The 22,657-nt window shown below is 46.8% G+C and overlaps 2 protein-coding genes across 2 annotated transcripts; one reads left to right on the top strand and one right to left on the bottom strand.

Annotated features, from left to right (window-relative positions):
* Nucleotides 1-1,271: 1,271 nt before the first annotated feature.
* Nucleotides 1,272-5,724, top strand: LOC311356810 (methenyltetrahydrofolate synthase domain-containing protein-like). Its single transcript, XM_084476673.1, has 3 exons — nucleotides 1,272-1,748; nucleotides 2,300-2,425; nucleotides 4,779-5,724. The coding sequence occupies exons 1-3, from the start codon at nucleotides 1,605-1,607 to the stop codon at nucleotides 5,706-5,708; spliced, it is 1,200 nt and encodes a 399-aa protein (XP_084332799.1). The 5' UTR covers nucleotides 1,272-1,604; the 3' UTR covers nucleotides 5,709-5,724.
* A 2,865-nt stretch (nucleotides 5,725-8,589) lies between these two features.
* Nucleotides 8,590-12,843, bottom strand: LOC311356000 (forkhead box protein F1). The gene is made up of 2 exons (XM_084475779.1): nucleotides 11,578-12,843; nucleotides 8,590-10,051 (listed from the first exon to the last, which is right to left on the bottom strand). Exons 1-2 carry the CDS (start codon nucleotides 12,554-12,556, stop codon nucleotides 9,888-9,890), a joined length of 1,143 nt encoding a protein of 380 aa, XP_084331905.1. The 5' UTR covers nucleotides 12,557-12,843; the 3' UTR covers nucleotides 8,590-9,887.
* Nucleotides 12,844-22,657: the final 9,814 nt, after the last annotated feature.

Raw genomic sequence — 22,657 nt, 5'->3', positions numbered from 1 at the left:
CAGACTATTGCCCACAAAAAAAATCCCATTCTGATGTACAAGCCCTGTATATGACCCATACAGTGTCAAAGTTAAAGTCAGAGTGAAATTCATTGCCAGACCGACCGTGCAACAAGTTACAAAGAGGACCGAAAATCCCCATCCTCCAAATGTGCTGTTAAAATATTTACCAAACAACATAATAACCTAATAGTGCAAAAAGACAACATCAAACATATAACATAATTATAGTGCAATAAGACAGCAAATACACATATAGACAGACATACATTATACTTTGCTTATACCTTGCTTACCACCTGACCTGTTATAGAGTGTGCACTCGTAGAATTAAACCTTCACTCATGCTCATGACACACACTTCCCCTTATTAAGCCATCATTCAAACTTCTCTTCAACAATCCCTACACACACACACCACACCACACCCCCACCCACACACCAACTGAACCACTGGTGTGTGTGTCATTTTGACCAGTAGTTTCATTTATTTATTTCCTGGTAGATGATAGTTGTTGACAGGTTGTCGACAACGAATACACCAGTAGTAGACGTCTTGCCAGGATGGAGAAATTGTACCTCTGATGGTGTGTCTACGATCTGGTTTCAAGGCTGGAGTGAGACGCATTAGAGGCACTTCAAGGCTTGGCGATTTACCACTGATGCAGGACTTTTGTTACATGGCAGCCCACACAAATGCATTCATTAGGACGTCCACCGAGTGCCAACGTTGGGGACTCCCTCCTCGCGAGCCGTCCATGGCTATCCTCTGTGCCCCCCGTTCCCGAGATAAGGAAACCAACTCCATACATCCGCATTGGCTTTACTGTTTGGGAATATCGGAATTCGAGCGCCAATCAGAGCCGTCCTGGGGGAGGGCTGTGGCTGTTTAGGATAGGGGGGGGGGTCATGGTTGTACCATGTACCATGTACCATGTACCATGAGACTGGGGGAGTAGCTCAGGAGAGTAGATCGGATTGTGCTGGTAACCGGAAGCAGAGTACTGAACTTTGTGGCTGCGGGCGGGTCTCAAACAATGGACCCGTGCAGGACTCTGACCGGAAGGTTGCTGGTTCAATCCCCGGCGCCTCCTCGAGGGTGGAGGTGTCCCTGAGCGTGACCCCCCCCCCCCCCCCACCCCCACCCTTAAGCTGCTCTGGGCAGAGGGGTGTGGCGGAGAGACTTTCTAACACTGGGACTGGACCAGAAACCACTCCCTGCACTGTCTGAAGGATAGAGCCACAGGTCTGATCTACTGGTTGAATTATTTATGATATTAATGATTTTTATGGTTTGTTCGGTTTGTAAGTACATGGGCGTTGTAGCAGTTGGGTTTGTTTGTGTTTTGTTTTTTTTAATATTATTGCTTTGGATTGTTCGGGGCTTATGCTTAAAGCACGATTTTCAAACCGCATGGGAATCAGTACATGGTTTCCCTTTTTCATGCTAATATTTGCATGCATCATCAGTTATTTATGGTATCTTGAACAAACCGTACAGTTGAGTTGCATGAAATATTCATATGTTATCATCAGATTAATAAAATATTCACTGCACATATGGACCTCGGGGTGACGCTGCGGTGAAATTACATTTCTGCTTCATGAGCTCTCTGGGGACTCCCGCTCCAACAGGCTACCGGATAGGGAAAGGAGAGGGCTATGCCGACATGGAGTACGGCATGATGGTGTCCATGGGCGCCGTGACGGAGTCCACTGTGGTGATCACCATCGTCCACGACTGTCAGGTCCGTGGTTCATGTTTAAGGGTTTTTCCGTTTTTTTCCTAGACGTAAACTAGGGCTGAACGATTAATCGTAGTTCAAATCGAAATCGCGACGTAATAGAACGTGATATGCAAATCACAACGGCTGTGATCATTTTTTATTTTTTTTTATTTTTTGGGGTGGGGGGGATTTGTTACAGTTACTGACTGGAGATCAGTACGATTTATATCTTTTACAATTCAATAGTTAAATAAAGATGTTATAATATCAATTCATCTCAACACATCAGCCCGGCCTAAAGGAAAGAGCAGTTTATATGTTGACTGCTTCCAATGTTGTGTTGGTCGTACTAAAGAATGAGTTATTTCCTTTTTAGTGAATAATACAGAACATAAGGAACTTAATACATTTTAAAAAATCGCATATTAAACCGCAATTGCATTATTGGTTGAAATAATCGCAATTAGTTTATTTCCCCTGAATCGTTCAGCCCTAATGTAAACTAGAAGCTGTCTGTGAGCATTGGTGCCAGCAGGATGTTGACGTAGCGTTGCGTGCTCTGGTCTCCACAGGTCGTGGACTTCTCAGAGGAGCTGGTGGAACCCCACGACCTCACCGTGGACTACATCCTCACCCCCACCAGAGTCATCAAGACAGACTGCCTCCTCCCCAAACCGGAGGGCATCATCTGGTCAAAGGTAGGTAGTAGGGGTGTAACAAAAACCGATTTGAATCGGAAAATCGATTTTGATTTAAAAGATGTGAATCTTCTGAATCGAACTGAATCGAATCGTTCCATTAAAAAAAATTATCGTTCCTGAATCGTATCGTACCCCATGTATCGAGATACGCATCGAATCGTCTTTTATTGGAGAGATGCACACCCCTAGCAAATACACTTCTTCTCTAGTCTTTGATAAATCTTTTTGAAGGAAATGCCACATTTACAAGTTAATTCATTTTGTGAAATGATTGTCTACTTTCAACAAGAAATCCATTGCATCATACCCTCTCGAATTGAGCCGTGCCACATCGAATCGAATCGAAATCCTTCTGAATCGAACTGAATCAAATCGTTCCATTTAAAAAATTTATCGTTCATGAATCGTATCGTACCCCATGTATCGAGATACGCATCGAATCGTCTTTTATTGGAGAGATGCACACCCCTAGTAGGTAGTCGCCTTTGACATTATGTGTAATTCTATGCCTGGCCACTAGAGGGCAGTCAGCTCCTTCCAAAGCACAATGAACGAGAGGCCAGCGCCAGCCCTCCTACTGTAACCCCTCCCTCCCGAAAGTAAATTATATCAACAGCATTGTGGAGGACTTAAAATGCCACACTGAATACCAGCCTCATGTATCCACTACCAATCCCCACGGAGTGAAATCACTTTGGGGACGTATGGCGTGGTTAGAATTCAAAGTAAAATAAAATATCATTTAGTTGAATAGACATCTTCACCATGTAAGTAGGACACCATAAAATGCAAATGAGTGAAGTTTCAAAATTGAATACAAATGTTTTTTGCTTTTTTTTACGATTTACACATTATCAGAGGGTGAAAAGAACACTATGATCCGGAGCGGATGAGCCACATTTAATTTAAGCTGATAGATCTCTCTATCCTATCTATATCTATAAATAATGTATTTTCCACACAATGTAGCATGACCCTTGAGTGGTGCTGCTACGTGAGTCCCTTAAGATGTCTTGGTCCTACCCGGACCCAGTGACCTACCAGGCAGGAAGGCCATGTCTGCTCATCAAAGGGCCTGCGTGGCAGCGGGGCCGGGCTCCGGCGGGGGCCCGGTGGGAAGTGCGGGTCAGAAAGGACCACGCTATAAACAATGGCGGCATATATCCTTTACAGCCCCGGCGGTCACTATCAAAGTCCTCCCCCCCCCCCCCCCCCCCCCGCTCCCTGTTTAAAGAATGAAGGAGCAACTCTCTATTTTTACCTGCAGGGAAAGTGAAATATTCCACTGACTGGACGCTGCGTGTGTAGCCCCAGCAGCCCAGTCAAGAAAAGGGAGGGAAGGAATGCTGCATCGGTGGATGTGGGTTCATATTTCTGATATCATTTTGATATGGTTTTATTTTATTTCCCTGTTTTTTTTTTTTAGTAATGCGGGCTTTCAAATATGGAGGAAGTGTGTCAATAGTGTGTTCTCGTAGCGTGCTTTATTAAAGGGGACATGTCACACCACCATGTGTGAGTGTGATTGGCCGTCACACGCCGTTTTGAAAATGTGCCGCTTCTGACATCACAGGTGGGCGTGTCCACCTAGATGTGTGACGGATAGATGAGCGACGTTTGCTACGGTCCACACTGGGTAGGGCTGGTAGACTGATCTATCCAGCAACACATCTAGGTGGACACGCCCACCTGCGATGTCAGAAGAGCCAGATTTTGAAAACGGTATAAATGGTAAAATAAAATAATAAACGGTTCAATAAAAAAATAAATGACAAAAAATGTCCACTATCCCGTCACCTGTTCCATTCACACCAAGCGCTAGCAGTGTTGCCAGATCGGGCAATAGATTTCCCGTCCAGTCTGGCAACAGTAGCTGGGAAGTGTTGAGCCAGATTGGACGGGAAATCTATTGCCCGATCTGGCAACACTGAGCACTAGGTCGCGCGTCACGTTGCATGGCCCCCCCTGAGGTGACGGCTGTAAGCGCTGCTAGTGCCCGTAGCCCACAGCGTTCTCTGTCCCCAGCTCAACAAGTACATGCTAGAGAACGGTATAAATGGTAAAATAAAATAAACGGTTCAATAAAAAAATAAATGACAAAAAATGTCCACTATCCCGTCACCTGTTCCATTCACACCAAGCGCTAGCAGTGTTGCCAGATCGGGCAATAGATTTCCCGTCCAGTCTGGCAACAGTAGCTGGGAAGTGTTGAGCCAGATTGGACGGGAAATCTATTGCCCGATCTGGCAACACTGAGCACTAGGTCGCGCGTCACGTTGCATGGCCCCCCCTGAGGTGACGGCTGTAAGCGCTGCTAGTGCCCGTAGCCCACAGCGTTCTCTGTCCCCAGCTCAACAAGTACATGCTGGAGAAGATCCCCGTCCTGAAGAAGCTGCGGGCCCTGGAGCTCGCGGCCGGCAAGGACGTGGACCTGGGGCCCGAGCCGCCCGCGGAGCCCGGCAGGGGCCCGAGAGGAGGCGGCGGCGGCGGCGGCGGGGACCCCCAGGGCGAGGGCCTGAAGCCCCGGAGACACGGCCGGCCGCGGCCGCGGCGCAACACCCAGCGGGACTCCGACGGCGAGCCCAGACCCCGGGAGGGCCCCGGACGCGACGGCGGCGGCCCCCCGGGGAGCAACGACGAGGCGGCGCCGAGGCCCCGCCGCCGGCCGGCCCGGGCGAGGAGGGAGGGGGGCCGGGGGGGAGGGGACAACAACAACCCGGCCAACGGCAGCGAGGAGGGCCGGGAGAAGGTCCGGGGGGAGCGGCGGGGCCGGAGCTGGAGGGGCAGCGCGGGGGAGGGCGGGAGGGAGCGGGAGAGGAAGGGGGGGAAGGAGGGCGGTGAGGGGGAGGACGGCGGCGGCGGCGGCGGCGGCGGCGAGGGCGACCACACGTCGTCGGGGGGCCCCCCGTCCAACGTGACCACGGTGTACCTGGGCGGCATCCCCGCGGGGCTGCGCGTCAGCGAGCTGAAGACGGCGCTGCGCGAGAAGGAGGCGCTGCCGCTCAGACTGACCTGGCAGGGCGCGCAGCACCGCGCCTTCCTGGACTACGGCGACCCCAGCGCCGCCGACCAGGCCATGGAGGCCCTGCAGGGGCTGTCCCTGAACGGCCAGAGCCTGCACGCCGAGCTGGCCAAGAACCAGCGGGGGGGCCGCCGGGCGGGGCCCTCCCGGAGCCGGCCGCGGTCCCGGCCGGAGGCCAACGCCAACGTCAACGCCAACGTGAAGGCCGAGCCCGGCGAGGATTCTGCGGAGCCTCACAAGGAGGAGATCATGGAGTAGTAGAGCGAGCGGGGGCGGGGGGCGGGGGGGGGGGGGGGGAGATGACCTGACACACCGATACCACATGTGTGTGTGTGTGTGTGCGTGTGTGTTCCAGTGTGTGTACTGGTGTTGGAGGGGGGGGGGGGTGGGGTGGGGGGGGATAAACAGGTGTTTTGTAGGACTTGTGTTATCTGAGCCTCTGTATTAACTGCCAATTGTGATAGGTATAACAAACTGATTGTGCATTTCAGCGTTGCTTTAGAGTATATGTTGGCTTATTAGCAGTGTTTTTTTGTTTTTGTTTTCGGTTCAACCCGCCCGACACGCACGCAGACCTGTTGGTCGGGCGTGCGTGTGTCTTTGGGCGGAGTTGTCTTTTTTCTTTTTCTTCTTTAAGGTGTTTTAATACATTGTGTTAGGACCGTGCGTGACGGAGTGCAGTTATGTCCTCGGTCGCGCCGGGATAACCGTTGAGATAAGCTAATCCGAACGCCCGAAATTGAGCAAATAACAGAGAAATAAACCAGACTTTTCCATCCATTTCTGAGATTAAAGGAGTGTTATTAGTAGATATATTTATATACAGTATATATATATACTAAATAACGACCTTCTAACAACTGTTTTTGACCCTGACTGAAATTATTGATAGGTCTTTGCATGTAAAACAATGTTGTGTAATGTAAACATATGCATTATTTTGTATTCTAATTAAACATTTACGAACTTCAAAGAAAATATTTTTTTGTATTCATTTTCATGTGATCATCGGATCATCGTGGACCTGCTCAACGTATATCCAACTATCCGTGTTTGACGTCTTGAGATGAACGTATTTTGCGATGGAACTCAAATCCCACATGCAGTACTATCTTGTGTTGCTGCTCCGTTAAGCCTCCATCCATTGGATCGCCTTAAGAGGGAGCCCAGGGAGGACTTGCCTTCTCCACATTTTGAAATGATCCATTCGGTCCACTCTTAAGTGTTGCGGTTAAAACACATTTTAAATATATATAATTAAAATAATGAAGAAAAAATGTTTACAACGAATTATTAAAGGGGAATTTATATAGGTTGTGCATTAAATACTCCACCCGTCCACCATATTGGATGTAATTATTTACCATTCATAGCCAGATCAATAAACCGTTTTCTATCAGGAGAGAGAGACAGAGACACACAGAGACACGAGAGAGCGACAGAAACCAGGGGAGAGAGACACCAGAGTGAGACACCAGAGAGAAAAGATACCAGGGGAGTAGAGAGGCTCCAGAGGGATGAGATAGAACAGAGGAGAGAGAGAGACCAGAGGAGTCAGAGAGACACCAGAGGGAAAAGAGACACCAACCAAAACCAGCGGGGAGAGAGAAACGAAGACGGGAGACACGGTTGCTGCAGATCCTTAAAAAATCTTAAATTCAGTTGTATTAATAAATTGCCTGTTTGTCAGCCTTGTCATTAAGACACAATGGTTTGGATTAACACAATTAGTCCTGTCCACCCAAATGTGTTCAAGCCAAGCCATAAATTAGGGTCTTGTGCGGATTTGAAACTTGGATCTCCAAACCTCAACAGCAGTGACATTTAGCAGAGCTTCCATTTTGTCTGTGGCCTCCAAACTCTCTGGTGGTATTGGTTAACAGGAGAGACGGTGTCAAATGGATCTGCTTTGAATCCGCCTATACGAGAAGATCCGCTCACAATTCCAACTAATCAGATTGGATTACAGCACGGCTCGTATTGAACCCCCGAACCTAACGATTTCATTCCACTGTTTATTCCCTGCCGCTGACATTTCGTAGATTGCAGCGTGAGTACCCTGCCTGCTCTGCATGCCTGCTTGGCCGCTGCGTTGTCTTGTCCCAGTAAGGCCTGGCCCACGCTGAAGGATGAGAACATTGCCTGTCTGCTTCCAAAGAGCAGAGCCCACAGGCTTTTTATGGACCTGTCATCCAGGCCAGGCTGGGGAACAGCTGGAGTGCCCCGCTGGAATCTCACCCCCTCGGCCACCACGACCAGAGCCCCGCGCCCCACCTAATGGTCATCATTTGGTTAATGCGCACTCCCTGGTTCAGCGCGTCTTTGCGCTATAGCCCCCCTGTGCACGCTGGACTGTTCATCCCAGTGGGATCTGGATCCTGGGGTCAGACAGTGGTCATGCTGGGAGATAATGAAGCTAAACACACACAATGCAAAACATGTCATGGAAAAAGGATTTCTTTTTCCGGAACACTTTTTGGTAGATGGGACTTGGTTAAGTAGGCGCGTCTCGGTGGGACAATGTGACCGAGACAGTGAATTATTGGTGGTAAAATGTAGGGAATACATTTCTGCCTACTGGGTTCCTGCAAGGGAACACCTGTCGGTTCTAGTAATAGGCTGTAATAAATAGTAATAATGCAAAATTCGCGTCATCTTTTTGCGTCAGGTCTTGCTGATATGCGCATAATAGGATGACATTAACCGATTACGATTGTGAACCTCGTTTTTCATTAAGCAGTAAGCCTACCCTGTGGCCTTTTGTTGACGTGGTTTTAATGAATACTATCTCTGTAAAGGCTTGTCTATTTGCTTATTTATTTAACGTTTATGCGCCTCCATACTTGAGATCACATTTGTAAAAAATATTTGTCTTTGAAAGTTGGTGATTGGTAGTGCACTAGGCTATGTTAAATATATATATAGTTTTGTCTTACTTAGATATAAGTAGGCCTATACATTTGCAGGATTTTAAAGATGAAAAATATTGAATAAATAGGTGTAATACAAAATATTCTTAGCTGATTGTTCATCCAAATGCGACCAGTTAGGACCATGCCTTGAATTGTTGAGGCTTAATTGGAAAATAAATTGTAATTATAGAGAAAAAAAGGGAAACTGCATTTGAGTTTTACACGTTTTTATTTCAGGTCTACATCAATGAATTATAATTATTAATATGGGTTTTAAATCAAATTGTAATGTTAGGTCTGTTTGCATCAATAGGCAAGGCCAGCCATGTGCCAATAGTGTAAAAGCACAGTCGCTACAATGTGTATTGGCGTTTTTCTTTTTCTTTCCTTCTGTGTCACCGCCAAAAACACAGACCTGAGTCTTTGGGTTGCATCATGTCATGAGCCCAAAGTTGAGAGACAGGAATCAGTCGGATAATGTGAAGATTGAGTTTTACTTTCTAAACTAAACTGCATGCCACAAATCCTTACCTTCATAGTGTGTTTTTGCATAGACTGAACAAATTGCATAGACTGGCCTGTCCTAAAGACCCTCTAATATTAATGATCCTAACATATACATACAGTGCTGAAAAAAAACGGCCGTCTACATACAACAAAGACAACGTAACAGTGCTTACATTATTTCTTTGATTTTCATTTTAAAACAAATAAGTAAGCGTTCTGACAAATATTGCCAATAAAGCATATATTCTTGGTCAACTCGCCTAAAGTAAGAATATATAGGCGTAGAAAATAAATAAAACGTTGCGCTAATAGGTTATATTCTAAAAAGTGCCTTCATCTTTTTACACAATATATGTTGTCCGATAGTTACTGTTCATTGTACTTTCTTTTTTTTTTTTACGCTGCTTTTGAATCCAAAATATAGACTCAATGCAGTCGGCCTAAGAAAAGTACATCTTCTAAAAGATAAAGGGAAATGTGCATTTACATGGATTGGAGGATCCTATACATCTAACGCGTGGAGAGTGGTATTCATCCGCCAGCAGAACTAGTACCAAACGGCAGCTGGACCCACTTTCTACCATCGGACGGGTTGATCATTTTGTGTGCGTGTGTGTGTGTGTCTGTGTGTGTGCGTGTGTGCGTGTGTGCGTGTGTGTGTGTGTGTGTGTGTGCGTGTGTGCGTGTGTGTGTGTGTGTGTGTGTGTGTGTGTGTGTGTGTAAGCCCCAGTGCCAGTCTGTTTTCTGAACTACGTGGGGAATAGGAGAGTCCAGAAAACAAGTACACAAGTAGTCCAGTCCGTTTTCCACCAGTTGTTTATCACAGTGTGCGTTTTCCTGGACGGGGGGAGGGAGGGAGGGAGAGTGTGGAGGGGGGGGGGGGGGGGGGGGGGGGCGTGTTTTTTTGTTTGTTTTTTTTCTCAGAGAATTGTCTTTTTTCCACTTCAATTCCTGCTGCTGGTTTAGTCTGCCTTGGCTTTTAAAATCAGTTACGGTCCGCGGAATGGCCGCCGTCCCGTTACATGACGCAGGGCTTGATGTCCTGGTAGGAGACCTGCTGGTGGTGGTAGTAGGAGCCGCTGCTCGGAGAGTGCATGGCCGAGGACGTCATGGCGTTGAACGAGAACACGAACTCCTTTCGGTCACACATGCTCGGCGATTGGGAATGGTACCGTGGAATACCTGGAGAGAGAAGAGGAAACACGTTTTTTACAGGTCCATTATTTTGGTAATTTGTATATTGCCTAAATATAAAAAAGACTGGAAATGTGGAAGATAGTTCGAAAGGATATTACGCACAGGCACCTTATTTAGAGATTGACCCACAACTATGGCCTATTCGATCAGTATTTGTATTTATATTTTCGACTGGAGCCCCCATGTAGGCCTGATAATCAAGGTCTCCTAAACACCTATGTACGAAATTATACCAATGTTGGATTATTTGATAAACGCAGCGGACCAACAGAGACAACAAACAAATAATAAACATATAAGCTCAATAACAACAATACACGCCTACAGAAAACGAAGACGTAAGAGTATCAAATATAACTTAATTGTGGGGCCTATGTTTGTTTTACTCTATTTTTCCTAATTTAATTTTTTAAACATGACTCCTCATTGAACTAACATAAAAAATAATCTGATGAGGTTATATAATAATTTGGTTTTAGGCCTACCATGTTTTTACCATGAATAAACTAGTGGGGTTTAACGGTATTAAACAGGCAAGTTCAATAGCCTCAGACTTTAATACTATACTTTGCCATTCAAACGTGTGTCGTCTTATTCCAGATTCTACGGCCCGTGCAGCAACCCCATCCTTTTTTTTCTTTTTCAATCCGCCTTCTGGTTCTCGAATCGGAACCCGTACCATATGAACACCATGTGACTTGGTCCAAATTGACTGGAAGCGGTCTTAAGAGGGTTGGATAGCCCATAATTGAGAGTGGTCTGTTTGCACGCTAATCCCGACGGGCCCCGCACGGAGCCCCGGGGCCAGGCTGCCTGGCTCCATCCGCCTCTGAGAGGGTCTGCGACCCAAGAGGGCCATGACGGCGATCTGTGCGCCCGCGAGTATAAAACTGTCTGGAGGGTTCTGGGTGAAATAACACCGCCACTTTGAATCGAATGAGAAGCTTTTCACTTAACCATGAATGCGGTCGTGTCAGTATTAAAACAGATAGAGAAACGCCACATCAGCCTGTATGTAACACACTGAGTGGGGTTACTCCAGCCTGTGTGTAACACACTGCGTTGGAGTTTCTGCAGTGTGCAACAAACTGAATGGAGTTTCTTCAGTATGTAACACACTGAATGCGGTTTCTCCAGCCTGTAACACACTGAATGCGGTTTCTCCAGCCTATATGTAGCACACTGACGGTTTTATTAAAAGGAGAATGCAGCTGTTTTTTTCTTTATTTGCTGACTGTTGGAACGGGTTACATTAGGCTGCAATTAAATGTGTGCTGGGCAACACAACCCGTTGACATGCGACAAAGTGGAGCAAAGTTTTCAACGCAAGTTTTCCCTTGGTTAAAACTCGTCTTTTAAAATTACTGAAATTTCCACTGACGTTATTTAATTCTAAACCTTTGTCAATGTAGGCCTTTTATATATATATATATATCACAATTTGATCTCGCACTCTAAAGTTATTCACTCGGTCCACCTATAATTTGGGATAACGGATCGTCTCGCCCTACCTTGTAGATCCGTACTGTGACCGTTCTGGTGCAGATATGGCTGCTCTATGGAGTGCGCTGGCAGGCTGGGCTGCAGCGGGTTCGTCCCGGGGTTACACGGAGACAACGGCTGCTGCTTGATGTAAGAGCCTCCGTTATTGAGCGAGGCCGAGGGGTTGGGCGCCCAGGCCGAGGCGGAGCTGGAGTACACGGAGTGGGGGTCCATCACTCCCCCGCCGGTAAGCAGCGGGGATCCGGAATTGTCGTGGTGAGAATAGTCGCCCCCGCTGGATCCCGTGCAGCTGCCCATGTAGGAATGCCCGCTGTTGGCTGACAAGTGGGACATGGAGTGCCCGGAAAGACCCATGCCCTCCATGTTACCTGCCAAATGTCCGTTCATCATCCCGATCCCGCTGTCCAGGGACAGGCTGTTGGGCGGACACGAGAGGCCCCCGCCGCCGCCCTGGAAGTTGTAGGACTCGGGGATGTGGTTGAAGCCCAGGCCGTTCATCATGCTGTACATGGGTTTCAGAGCCTGGCACTTGCGCCTGAAGCCCCTCGGCCTTCTTCTGAACGAACCCTCCTCGAACATGAACTCACTGGCAGGGTCGATAGTCCAATAGTGGCCCTTGCCCGGCCGCCCGAGGCCCTTGGGCAGTTTAATGAAGCATTCATTCAGGGACAAATTGTGTCGCACGGAGTTCTTCCATCCCTGATACGAGCCCCTGAAAAACGGGAAGCGGCTCTGAAGGAACTGGTATATTTCGCTGAGCGTCAGTCGTTTGGTGGGAGAGCTCTGGATAGCCATGACTATCAGGGCTATGTAGGAGTACGGAGGTTTCTCCGGGCGACGGATCCCCGCGTTGGTCTTCTTGGGTTTCGTGGTGGACGAGGCGGTTTCCATCACCGCCGTCTGTCCGTGGGGTTTCTCCTGGGCAGACATGGGACTGCTCTGGGCAGGCGTCTGCGCTGGGGTCTGCTGCTGGACCTCTGCCGTCATGAGTAGCGGAGAGCTGCGTAACGACCAACTAAACTATTTTTTGTTTTTTTTGATCGTATAGGCGACAGAAGCACAATTCAAATGATAGTTCGACACACAGTATTAAATCCTATGTTTACGGTAGAGAAACTTTACGCACGAACCGTCTTAGCCAAGAGGGGATTTCCTTTTAAATACAATCCATACGCAGATCCGAATCGTGTCCAAAGCCTCATCAGCAGCGTCCAGAGCGAACTAAGAAACAGGACCGGGTCCGCCTCAGCCTTCAGTTGATATGTTCTCGTGGGTCCGAGCTCACTTTTGACTTATCTGTTGCAATCAGAGCATTCGAAGTTTGATGTCTTGGCCGTCCCAGCGATAGGTTCCGCCCATGTCCCTCCCACTCCAGTGGTGGGCTGTTGCACGCACATCTGTCTGCCGTCAGGATTCAGGGAACCGTTTTTTTTCTTCCTATCACACCGAACCAGTGCACATTTCTCTGGTACAAAAAGGCGGTATCGCACGCAGCAAGGTGCGTAATTTAATAATGAACTCGCAGTCACATACGTGGAATCACCAAGTGGTCAGGAAACTTTGAGAGGAGATGCATCGCCGAATTCTGATGTCTGATTCAGCTGTTTCAGTTATTTCAAACTACTGATTTATACAAATACATAATAAAGAAACACATGCGAAGTCGCTTTTTATGCGTTCTTCCTCAGCTTCCCTGGCTTCAGAGAACTGCAGTGCCTGACCCTCTTTCTAACAAAGACTCTAACATGTGTTGGTAAATAAAAACTACCCTTTTAACACCACCAAACCAAACGCCTTTACTACTAAAAATAACTCATATTCAAAACTAGCCTCCCAATTTCTTTAAAAGACAGGAACATGGGGCAGGATGTTTACACAGCAGAACGTAAACATTTTCCCTGGCCTTCTTTAAATAAAAGAATCAAGCAAAGCTTCGCTAGAGGAGCCAATACTCATTGTGATGCCATTTGACCGGAGTCACCGCTTCGTAAGTAAATGTTAGTTTTTATAACATAACTCTTTTGTGAGTCTGTATGAGGACATTTACGCACGGGGTGCGAGGGGAGAGCTACTATGACTCTGACATGCACGAGCAGTGGGCATCAGCACTGGATCGTGCATCGACTCCTGAAATGATATTAGAATAAAGGTAAGCAGGTACGCACGGTGCCACCGAGAATATTGACGCTTACCGACCGCCATCTAGCACAGCGACAAGCCTTCGGTTAGTTAGACAGAGTCTATATTCCATAAATTCGAATATAATACACAGCCGAGTGATTGCGGTGTTTACCATAGAAAGCACGCGGTTTTATTTATTACACGCGGTTTTATTTTTTTTTCTTCCTGAAATTGAATGAATCTCAAGTTTAAATCTCCGTCTCCAAGTCCAACAATTTGTAATTCGTCTTGTCGTTTCTTTTCCGCCTTGATTCAGATTTTGGAGAAAGTCAAGAGTGAAAGGCGATCGCTCTATATCCTTAAAGCCGCTGACAGTCGTTTGGTTATTGTTCCCCAGAGATCCCAGTCTGCAGCCGGCATCAAACTTTAGTGGGATCGCGCTCTGTGGGTATAGCCAGTAGTCCGCTGGCTTTGTCGATGCATTGAAACAGGTTTATTACGACGAATGCAGTTCGATGAAGTATACTTTCATACATAAAACAGTAATGTATAATTAGATTATCCATTTAGATGCTGAAGCCGCCGAAAACATTTTTAGGACCTATGCGTAAAAGTTAAGGTGGATGTTGTTTTCACAATCGCGCGTACATATTCTGTACAGTTAAAAGTGAGCCATGGCGATGATTTCTGTGTATAAGGGAACATTGATAAAATACATGAAGTCTAAGGAGGCTACATTATAACACTAACATATTTGCGTAACATGTTTTATTTTGCCATATGGCATGTTTTCCTTCGGCAAAAGAGGAGATCAAACACGGGCATTCCTAAATTATTATTAAATACTTTGAAGACTAAAGTGATGGCAATTTCACTTTAAAAAAAATAGAGGGCAAGAAATGAAGAAATGCACGCTGCAGGAGTTGTTTTTTTTAGTAAATGTATGTACACTTAAGAATCGCCCACATCGCCCCTTAGCTATCAGTGCAGCAGACCACCCAGTGCGACTAGGGCATCGGCGTCCCCTCGTCGTATACTCTGCCCGTTGCACTTAATTATCCTTCATGACTTCACTTCATTAAGGGCATTCCATTTTTCACGTTCAATCATTCACGTGTCCGCTTTTTACGCGTTGTGTGTTTTTTCCCCCCTTGTTTTTATTTCTAAGTCTACCCTAAATAAATGGCATGTAGATACTTTGCCTCCATTGGAGGCGAGCTGTAAACGCGTCACACGCACGCACGCACACACACACACACACACACACACACACACACACACACACACACACACACACACACACACACACACACACACACACACACACACACACACACACACACACACACACACACATTCTCTCTTAGCACTGACCTCCAAAAACGATGGCGCGTCATCCCTGGTAATAGGCCTCGTTGATTTTAGTATTTTTTTTTTTATATTGTGTTGTTGTTTCCCATTGAACATTGGCTGAGTCATAAATCAGTTCATTCAACAGAAAATGCTAGTTTGAACGAATTAAATAATCACACACACACACACACACACACACACACACACACACACACACACACACACACACACACACACACACACACACACACACACACACACACACACACACACAAACACACACACACACACACATATATATATATATATATATATATATATATATATATATATATATATATATATATATATTTATACATACAGTAATACAGTAGTATATGTAATATGTATATCATTGTATCATTGTTTGCCTCTCTGCTTCTGAAATTGCGTGCTTTTCCATGACGTCCAACGATGAAATATCTGACAGTGCAGCATCCTCAGGAATGTTCGCCCACTCAGATGCAGGAACACCATAATAAAGTATATTAAGGCCAGCCTGTCTGAATTGGCTATGTTGAGGAGACAAACCGGCACTTTAATGAACTGCAAAAGCTTTTTGTTTAAAAAAAAATGTTTTTCTCTCTTTTACATTTTGTGGATTAAAAACTTTGAAGTACTGCTATACTTTATTTTATGCTACTGGGTTAGTCATTTTTTCCCCCCGGTTTAATCCTTCTCTTTATCATCTAAACGTGGATATTGGCGTAGACTGTTGTTGCGCATTTATGTTGGCCTATAATCCAAATTGTAATTTAATTGTGCATTTTTTTTATCAGTTGCCCAAGCCACGGATTGTATCCACAGGTGTCAGCCAAGATAGACAACCAATGACTCAATTCTGAATCTCAGAAGCGCTCTGACAAATTGGGGATGGTTGGGGGAGGGTGATCAATAATCAATCTATCAAGAAGTTAGATTTGTTTAGAAATTTCTCCTGCCACTGAGAATGAAACCTTTGGCCTCTTGTACGTTGAAGAAACGCCAAAGAGGGTCACCAAAAGGCCGCGTGGCGTTGTTTGGAGCGCTGTTTGACAGATTGATCTATCAAATATCTACGCCGTTGACTCCATGAAGTTCATTCTAATTGAACTTGAAACCAAACTCCTAAATGTTTGGGTTCACTTTATTGACAGGGTCCACTTAAAACAGCAGAAAACAAGGTCTCTCGTTCCTTAGTAAAGGTTTCGCCAATTTGTCCACTTAATTAAACATTTATTGCCAATTCATTAGCCTTCCTTGCTTTTCATGGACAGCCCCTTGCTTTAGGGGATATATTTTAACAATAGGAACTACATAAGATGTCTTATTTCAAAAATGGAACATGTAATAGGCCTATCAAAAAATTGTTTGATTTACAATAATTTATGGCATTTTAGATACAGCTACAAATAAATATAAATAATATATGTATTCTGTTATTTTTGTATTCAATCCATAATAATTTCATTATGATATCGATTATTGTCCTAATTATGTTTTTTTTTAATTGGCTTAATTGATTCATTCATCTTCATATGCCACACAATAGGCTACTTGTTTTTACCATACAATTGTAATAACATAATACACCAACATTTAAACATATTAAACTATATATAATATACTATAAATAACTATAGCCATTTATTTCGACCATTTCGGACAGTGACTATTCAGCATTATCCAAAAAAGAAACGTCAGAGACAATTGAATCGCAGCGACACGCGTCACCACACTGCCCATCGGCGTTGTCCCTTTAATTGAAAACAGTATAGTGTCCGACTAAGAATCCCTTCATCACTTTCCATGGCGCTGTAGGTGGCCATGTATATTTTTGTTTAAGTGGTGTTTATGTGAACAAGAAAGAAGGGGGATTGCTTGCAGACCGCTGATTGCGCGCGCTGGATCGCCCCGTGGATGTGAGATGTGTGGTTGATGGTCGCCACCCTTTCAACTAATCAACAGCAAGGAGAACGACGCACGACGACTTTTTAATTTTCTTGGCAGGATTTCACAATTAACCCCCCTCCGCGCCTTGCGCCCATGAGCGCAAAGGAAGATTGTGTTGGCACGGTGCCCTTTAAAATACTGTGTAACGTGTGGCCACTTGTAGGCACAATTAACTGTACACGTTGGCCGTATTAATGGCATGTTACGCGTAAACACAAATGCGTTTGATCGCAATACATGCGCCATGGCCCGCGTTCTACAGCATTGCGCAAAAGGCTGCCATCTGAATTTGATTACATTTGGAGAAGGGCCCCAAATATAAGTTACAATTGTCAGAAACAAATTAATTATCTTTATGATACTCTAGCCTACTTTTAAATAGGCTAGTTATTGCTGTTATATTGAACATTGCAGTAAAGTGGCTGTAATGACGAGGGAAATTCTAAATTATTAGTGTTGACGTTTTGGCCATTGTGTTGCGTTGTCATAACCCCTTGGAGTTTATCAAACGAGGAATTTAAACTGTGATTACTCTTTATGGCGGCTGTATTTTTTCTTTGTTTTGATTGTTTATTGCCTTTTTCCTTTTCCTCTTTTTAAATAGCATTTCCACTCGTTAATTAACATCCAGAATTGATTAGATGTAGGTTATAATTGTGCACGGCCAGTAAAGCTAATAATAGCAATAGAATAATGTCATTTTCTTATAGAATTTCCGATTGTAGATCCACGTTTTAAATTTCAGTTGACTCTAATAACTTGGGGAATTGAAAACAATTCATCTGTGTAAGTTGTATAATAATAAAGTACCTTCTTAAAAAGACAAAAACAAACGAATCTACAGTACAAAAATACATATCAAGCAATCTATCTATCTATCTATCTATCTATCTATCTATCTATCTATCTATCTATCTATCTGTCTGTCTGTCTGTCTGTCTGTCTGTCTGTCTGTCTGTCTGTCTGTCTGTCTGTCTGTCTGTCTGTCTATCTATCTGAATCGTTCTACACTGAACCTATCATTCATTGTAGGCCTTCTTGCAGTCGTCTATCTGAATGATGTAATACTGGTGAAGCGTAGGCACCAATAATAACACGTCGGCCCATAGGAAGACATAATTCCGCTCATCCAGGGTGGTCACCATCCCGGGAGTTATATTGCGCATAAGACGTTGTTAAAACCGCATTCCGAGGCGAACTTGGCATAGCTTGGATAGGCCTGCTGCTCAGACGTCAAACCCTGCTGTAGTTACAGTCAAACGAAACATGCGCAAACATCCAGACTCCAAAATAGCCCACCTTATACCATACAATTTAATTTATGCGTTCAGCTTATGAAATGCTAAAATAAGTAATTATATATAAAGGCTATTAGTATTGGACAATATATATATATATATATATATGTATAGCCTAATTTTATAAGTGCGAAACAGCCGCATAGGCTACGATAAACCTTTCACCAAAACAATATAGCCTACTTCAAATGGACAGGTCATGTTTAAAATAATTGTTTAAAATTTACAAAGTCCATAATGATGCAGTATGCAGGGGAAAATATTTGATTTACATTTGTTTTCAAATGATAATAATGATATTGTCCATTTAATAACATCACTGTTTGCTATTCCAACTTTTTTGCTCAATGGAAAAATATATAGCCTGAAACATAACCTATAATTACTTGTTTCATTATGGCTTTAGGAAATGCAGTGTTTTTATTTATGTTTTACTAAATACATAATGCCATATAGAAGGGCTTCAAGGCGGCTCAATATCCCACTGTTTTATTATGGATATATAACAGCCATTCAACAATTAATAGTTCAACCAGAGTAGCAATGTCAACAAAGTCCTTTCATTTAAACGAGTCATGCTGAAGATCTTTGATGATAATAATGATCATTCACACGCCACACATGCTACTTTTCGTTCCCCCAACGCTCCACAGATTGTGCAGCGTTCACCGTCCAACGTCCTTTATCTACGAGCAGCATTCCTGCCACACGTGCCCTATACTGTAGCATGTGCCGTTCCGGACAAAGACAGATAACGTTTTGCCTCGGAGTCTTGTCTCCCTTACACACACAGCAGCCACGCCCACAGGTGCTCCTCTCCCACCTCTGCCTCTGCTCACGCACAATCCCCGCTCCATCAGGCACTGGCGTCTGGATCCATCGCAGCCCTTGCGCTGTCATCTTGTTTTCAACACAGTGTCGTCTGTGTAGAAACCCCAGTCTCTCTCTCTCTCTCTCTCTCTCTCTCTCTCTCTCTCTCTCTCTCTCTCTCTCTCTCTTCAGTTCTCACTGGCCTGTTCCCCAGTGTGTGCTCCGGGCTGATTCAGCGTTGCCCCCCCACACCGCGACTGGGAACATGCCCCGGTCCCCGACCATGCCCCCCCTGCCCCCCCCGCTCCCCCCCCCACCCCCCCGCCCCCCCCTCTACAGAAACCACGGAGGGCCGGTCCACGGCGGTCTGCCCTCTGAAGCAGACGAGAGAAGACGTCAATAGCTGAAGAGCTCAAGCAGAAAAACCACAGCTGGGAAGATGACAGCGAGGGGGGGGGGGAGGGGGGGGGGGGGGGGGGGGGGGGGGGCACGCCAGACGCCGGCCACAACTGGCTCCGACGCAGGTCAGCTCCTTTGATAGGGCCCTTGATGGTCGTTTGATGGGCACACATCAGGCGACAGGGGTTTGTGCATGTGTGTTTACGCAACGGCCATGTTGTTTACCACCCGGCCCACCTACCCCCCCCCCCCCCCCCCCTCTCTTCTTCGTCCCCCCCCCCCCCCCCCCCCCCTCCCTGCTGAAGGGGGATTTTCCTGTGGCGGCGAGCTCCCTTCGGAAAAAGCAATTAAGAATTCCCAAACAGTGCACAACAATGGGGGATATCGCTGCTTTTTTTTTTTTTCGTTCGTTCGTTCGTTGCAATACACGTCGTCCCACATCCCCCTTTGCAGTTCTCTTTTCGTCTGGGACGCCATGCCTATTTTTAATCCGCACAGAACCCGACCCACCCTCAGACGAAACCACAAATTGAACTGAGGGGAGTAGCCCTGAACCGGGGGATGAGTGGCTCTGGTAATTGCCTATTGTGGAACTCAAGCTGCTCAGCGCTGCTGCCATAAACTGCTCTGCATAGGTCACAACATGATACCCGCGCAGCGCTCCGGCACTGCGCTGCACAGGTTTAAGACCCGGGCATTTCCTCATTGTCTGTGGGAATCTATAGCCCCGGCCGCGGTCGGAATCAGTCAGGAATGCCTTGGATGGTTACTGGATTCCCCGGTAATGCCCGGGCTCTGCGCAACGGAAGGTTAGGGTGGGAAAAAGGCCGAGAGCATTTCCTGAGCACTGGGGGGGTCCCAGTCAAGCATCGCACACCGTGGGCATCGTGTGACAAGCATCTTGCCAGGCTTGTGAGCCCTGTGATCCCTGGTGGAGCAGAGAGAGAGAGAGAGAGAGAGAGAGAGAGAGAGAGAGAGTGAGAGAGAGAGAGAGGATGGGAGAGAGACCGACGAGGCGGTCCATGAGGCCATGGAAGGAGGCCGTAGCCCATGCTACTGGGAGGGAGAACATGACCCCGGCCCCGAGGATGAAATGCTTTCCAATAGCGGGACGCTAAGCAACACTGTGGAGCCAAACAAGTCCACAAACAATCGATTCTTGTTCCCAACGTTCTACGCAATACGGTCTGTGGCCTGTGTGCAGATCTGCATGGCTGAATGCATAGATATACAGTATAATATACTGTATACTGTATAATAATATATAATATACTGTATACTGTATAATATGCTGACTAGATATCGCCTGAGCCGCGCTGTTCAGTGGAACGTATGCGTCAATGCCACCGGCATCTTGCCGCGGGGTAACCCCCCACCTGGATGGATGAACGACGATGGGACAGAAGTCCTTTCACAGTCCAAGCCAATTTAAAATCGCCTTCTTTTAAGGCAATCTTCAAGTGGGTCGGGTCAAACGTGTGTTTGTGGTAACGCTAGTAAAAATACATTTAAAAAAATATATATTTTTTACTATCATTACACGTCTACCTATGTCAGAAACCAACCCGCTTGAAGATTGCCTTAAAATTAGGCGATTTAGAGTGATTCTGACTGGGAAAGGACCTCTGCCCCATCCACGTTCATTCATTCATCCAGGTGGGGGGGGTGGGTTACCCCACGGCAAGATGGCGGCATTGTTGACATGCACGCTTAGAAGCCGAATGCGACGATCTAGTCAGTGTACATACAGTATATCTATGGGCTGAGTGCAGGCAGACTGTTATGCGCCGCTGCTGCCTCCGGGCCTCCGGGCCACCGGGCTCGTGTCGTGTGCGTTAGTGGCGGCGTTGGGGACCCGGGGAGGGGAGGACTGTCCGGCTGTCAGGAGGGACTTTATACGTCCACCTGCTGCCGGCCTCTTTTCCGCTGGCCTGCTCTGTAACAATGGCGCCGGGGAGGCAGTAGAGTGCAAGGTGACAGCGCAGAGATTGATGCTGGATTGTGTTTGGCCCGTCTTCTTGAGATCGGGGGGTGGGAGGGTGGGTTGAGGGGGGGGGGGAGGGTGCAGGCAGAGGAAGTAACAGTAACAGTCCCCACACCCCCACCCCCCCCTCCACACCCTCTTCACTTCTCTCTCTCCACCCCGACTGCCCCCCCCCCCCCCCCCCTACGCTAATGCAGGCTTCACGGGGGAAGGCGTGTAAGAGAGAGATCGCACTTTCTGAAATTTCCAATCGGCTCAATAGGCCGCTTGGCAGGTGACGTGTAAACAGGGTTTTCACGAGTTGTAAATCAGTTCACCACTTCATGAGCCAGCAGTAAATGTGATTAATGACGTTCCGCCCTGCCGGTGGAGAGGCTGACAGGAGCGGAGCCTCCACCGCCGCCGCCACCCTCATTTGTACCGCACGCCCCGCTCTCGCTCCGGGGCAAAAAGCCGGATCCAGGATCCCTCATCAGAGGGACGGCCTTTCATTTCCATTTTGGGCGAAGCTCCTCAGGATGGCGTTCGTCACGACGGACGGACGGACGGACGGGGGGGGGGGCAGGTCGCCCGTCGTCGTCGTCTTCGTCGTCGTTCTGTGTTCTGTGTTTTTTTTTTTTTCTTCTTAACTTTCTGTTTCTCTTTCTTCTCCCCTTCCAGGTCGCGGCGGTGGTGGCGGCGGCGGTGGCGGTGGTGGCCGGGGGGGGGGGGGGGGGGAGGAGAAGGCCGGAGGAGCCCGACAGGAAGCTGGGAATTCTTGAGAGAAGAGAGAGAGGATGTCTAAAGGGGAGACATGCTGTCCTGCCCCCCCCTCTCGCCCCCCACACCTCCCCCCCCCCCCCCTCCTCTTTATGTGACCCCTGACCCCTCGTGCGTGTTTATATCCAGAGCATGGAAGTGAGAAGTAGTGATGAGTCACCCTGGGTCTGGTGTTTACACTCTGGAGTCACGCAAGGAAAGGAATCAGCCACGGTCTGCTAAAAGCGGCGAGGTGAGAGAAAATAGCTGCAGACTACCTCCCCACCCCCCCCTCCCACACACACACACACACACACACACACACACACACACACGCACACACACCCCTCTAGCCCCACTCCGGCCCCCCCCCCCCCCCCGCCCCAAGTACAGGATATTCGTCCAGGTCTGAAT

Source organism: Micromesistius poutassou, assembly GCF_964030765.1.
Source record: "Micromesistius poutassou genome assembly, chromosome: 12".
In the NCBI taxonomy this organism is placed as follows: Eukaryota; Metazoa; Chordata; class Actinopteri; order Gadiformes; family Gadidae; genus Micromesistius; species Micromesistius poutassou.
Note: the sequence above shows the minus strand (reverse complement) of the source record. Positions and strands in the feature narration are given on the sequence as shown.

What these genes read in the sequence shown, in the direction of transcription:
- LOC311356000 (XM_084475779.1), bottom strand. Translation starts at nt 12,556, where the DNA reads ATGACGGCAGAGGTCCAGCAGCAGACCCCAGCGCAGACGCCTGCCCAG. An exon ending in TCACAGTACGGATCTACAAG is followed by an intron (nt 10,052 to 11,577) that starts GTAGGGCGAGAC and finishes TTCTCTCTCCAG; the next exon opens with GTATTCCACGGTACCATTCC.
- LOC311356810 (XM_084476673.1), top strand. Translation starts at nt 1,605, where the DNA reads ATGAGCTCTCTGGGGACTCCCGCTCCAACAGGCTACCGGATAGGGAAA. An exon ending in CCATCGTCCACGACTGTCAG is followed by an intron (nt 1,749 to 2,299) that starts GTCCGTGGTTCA and finishes TGGTCTCCACAG; the next exon opens with GTCGTGGACTTCTCAGAGGA. An exon ending in AGGGCATCATCTGGTCAAAG is followed by an intron (nt 2,426 to 4,778) that starts GTAGGTAGTAGG and finishes CTCTGTCCCCAG; the next exon opens with CTCAACAAGTACATGCTGGA.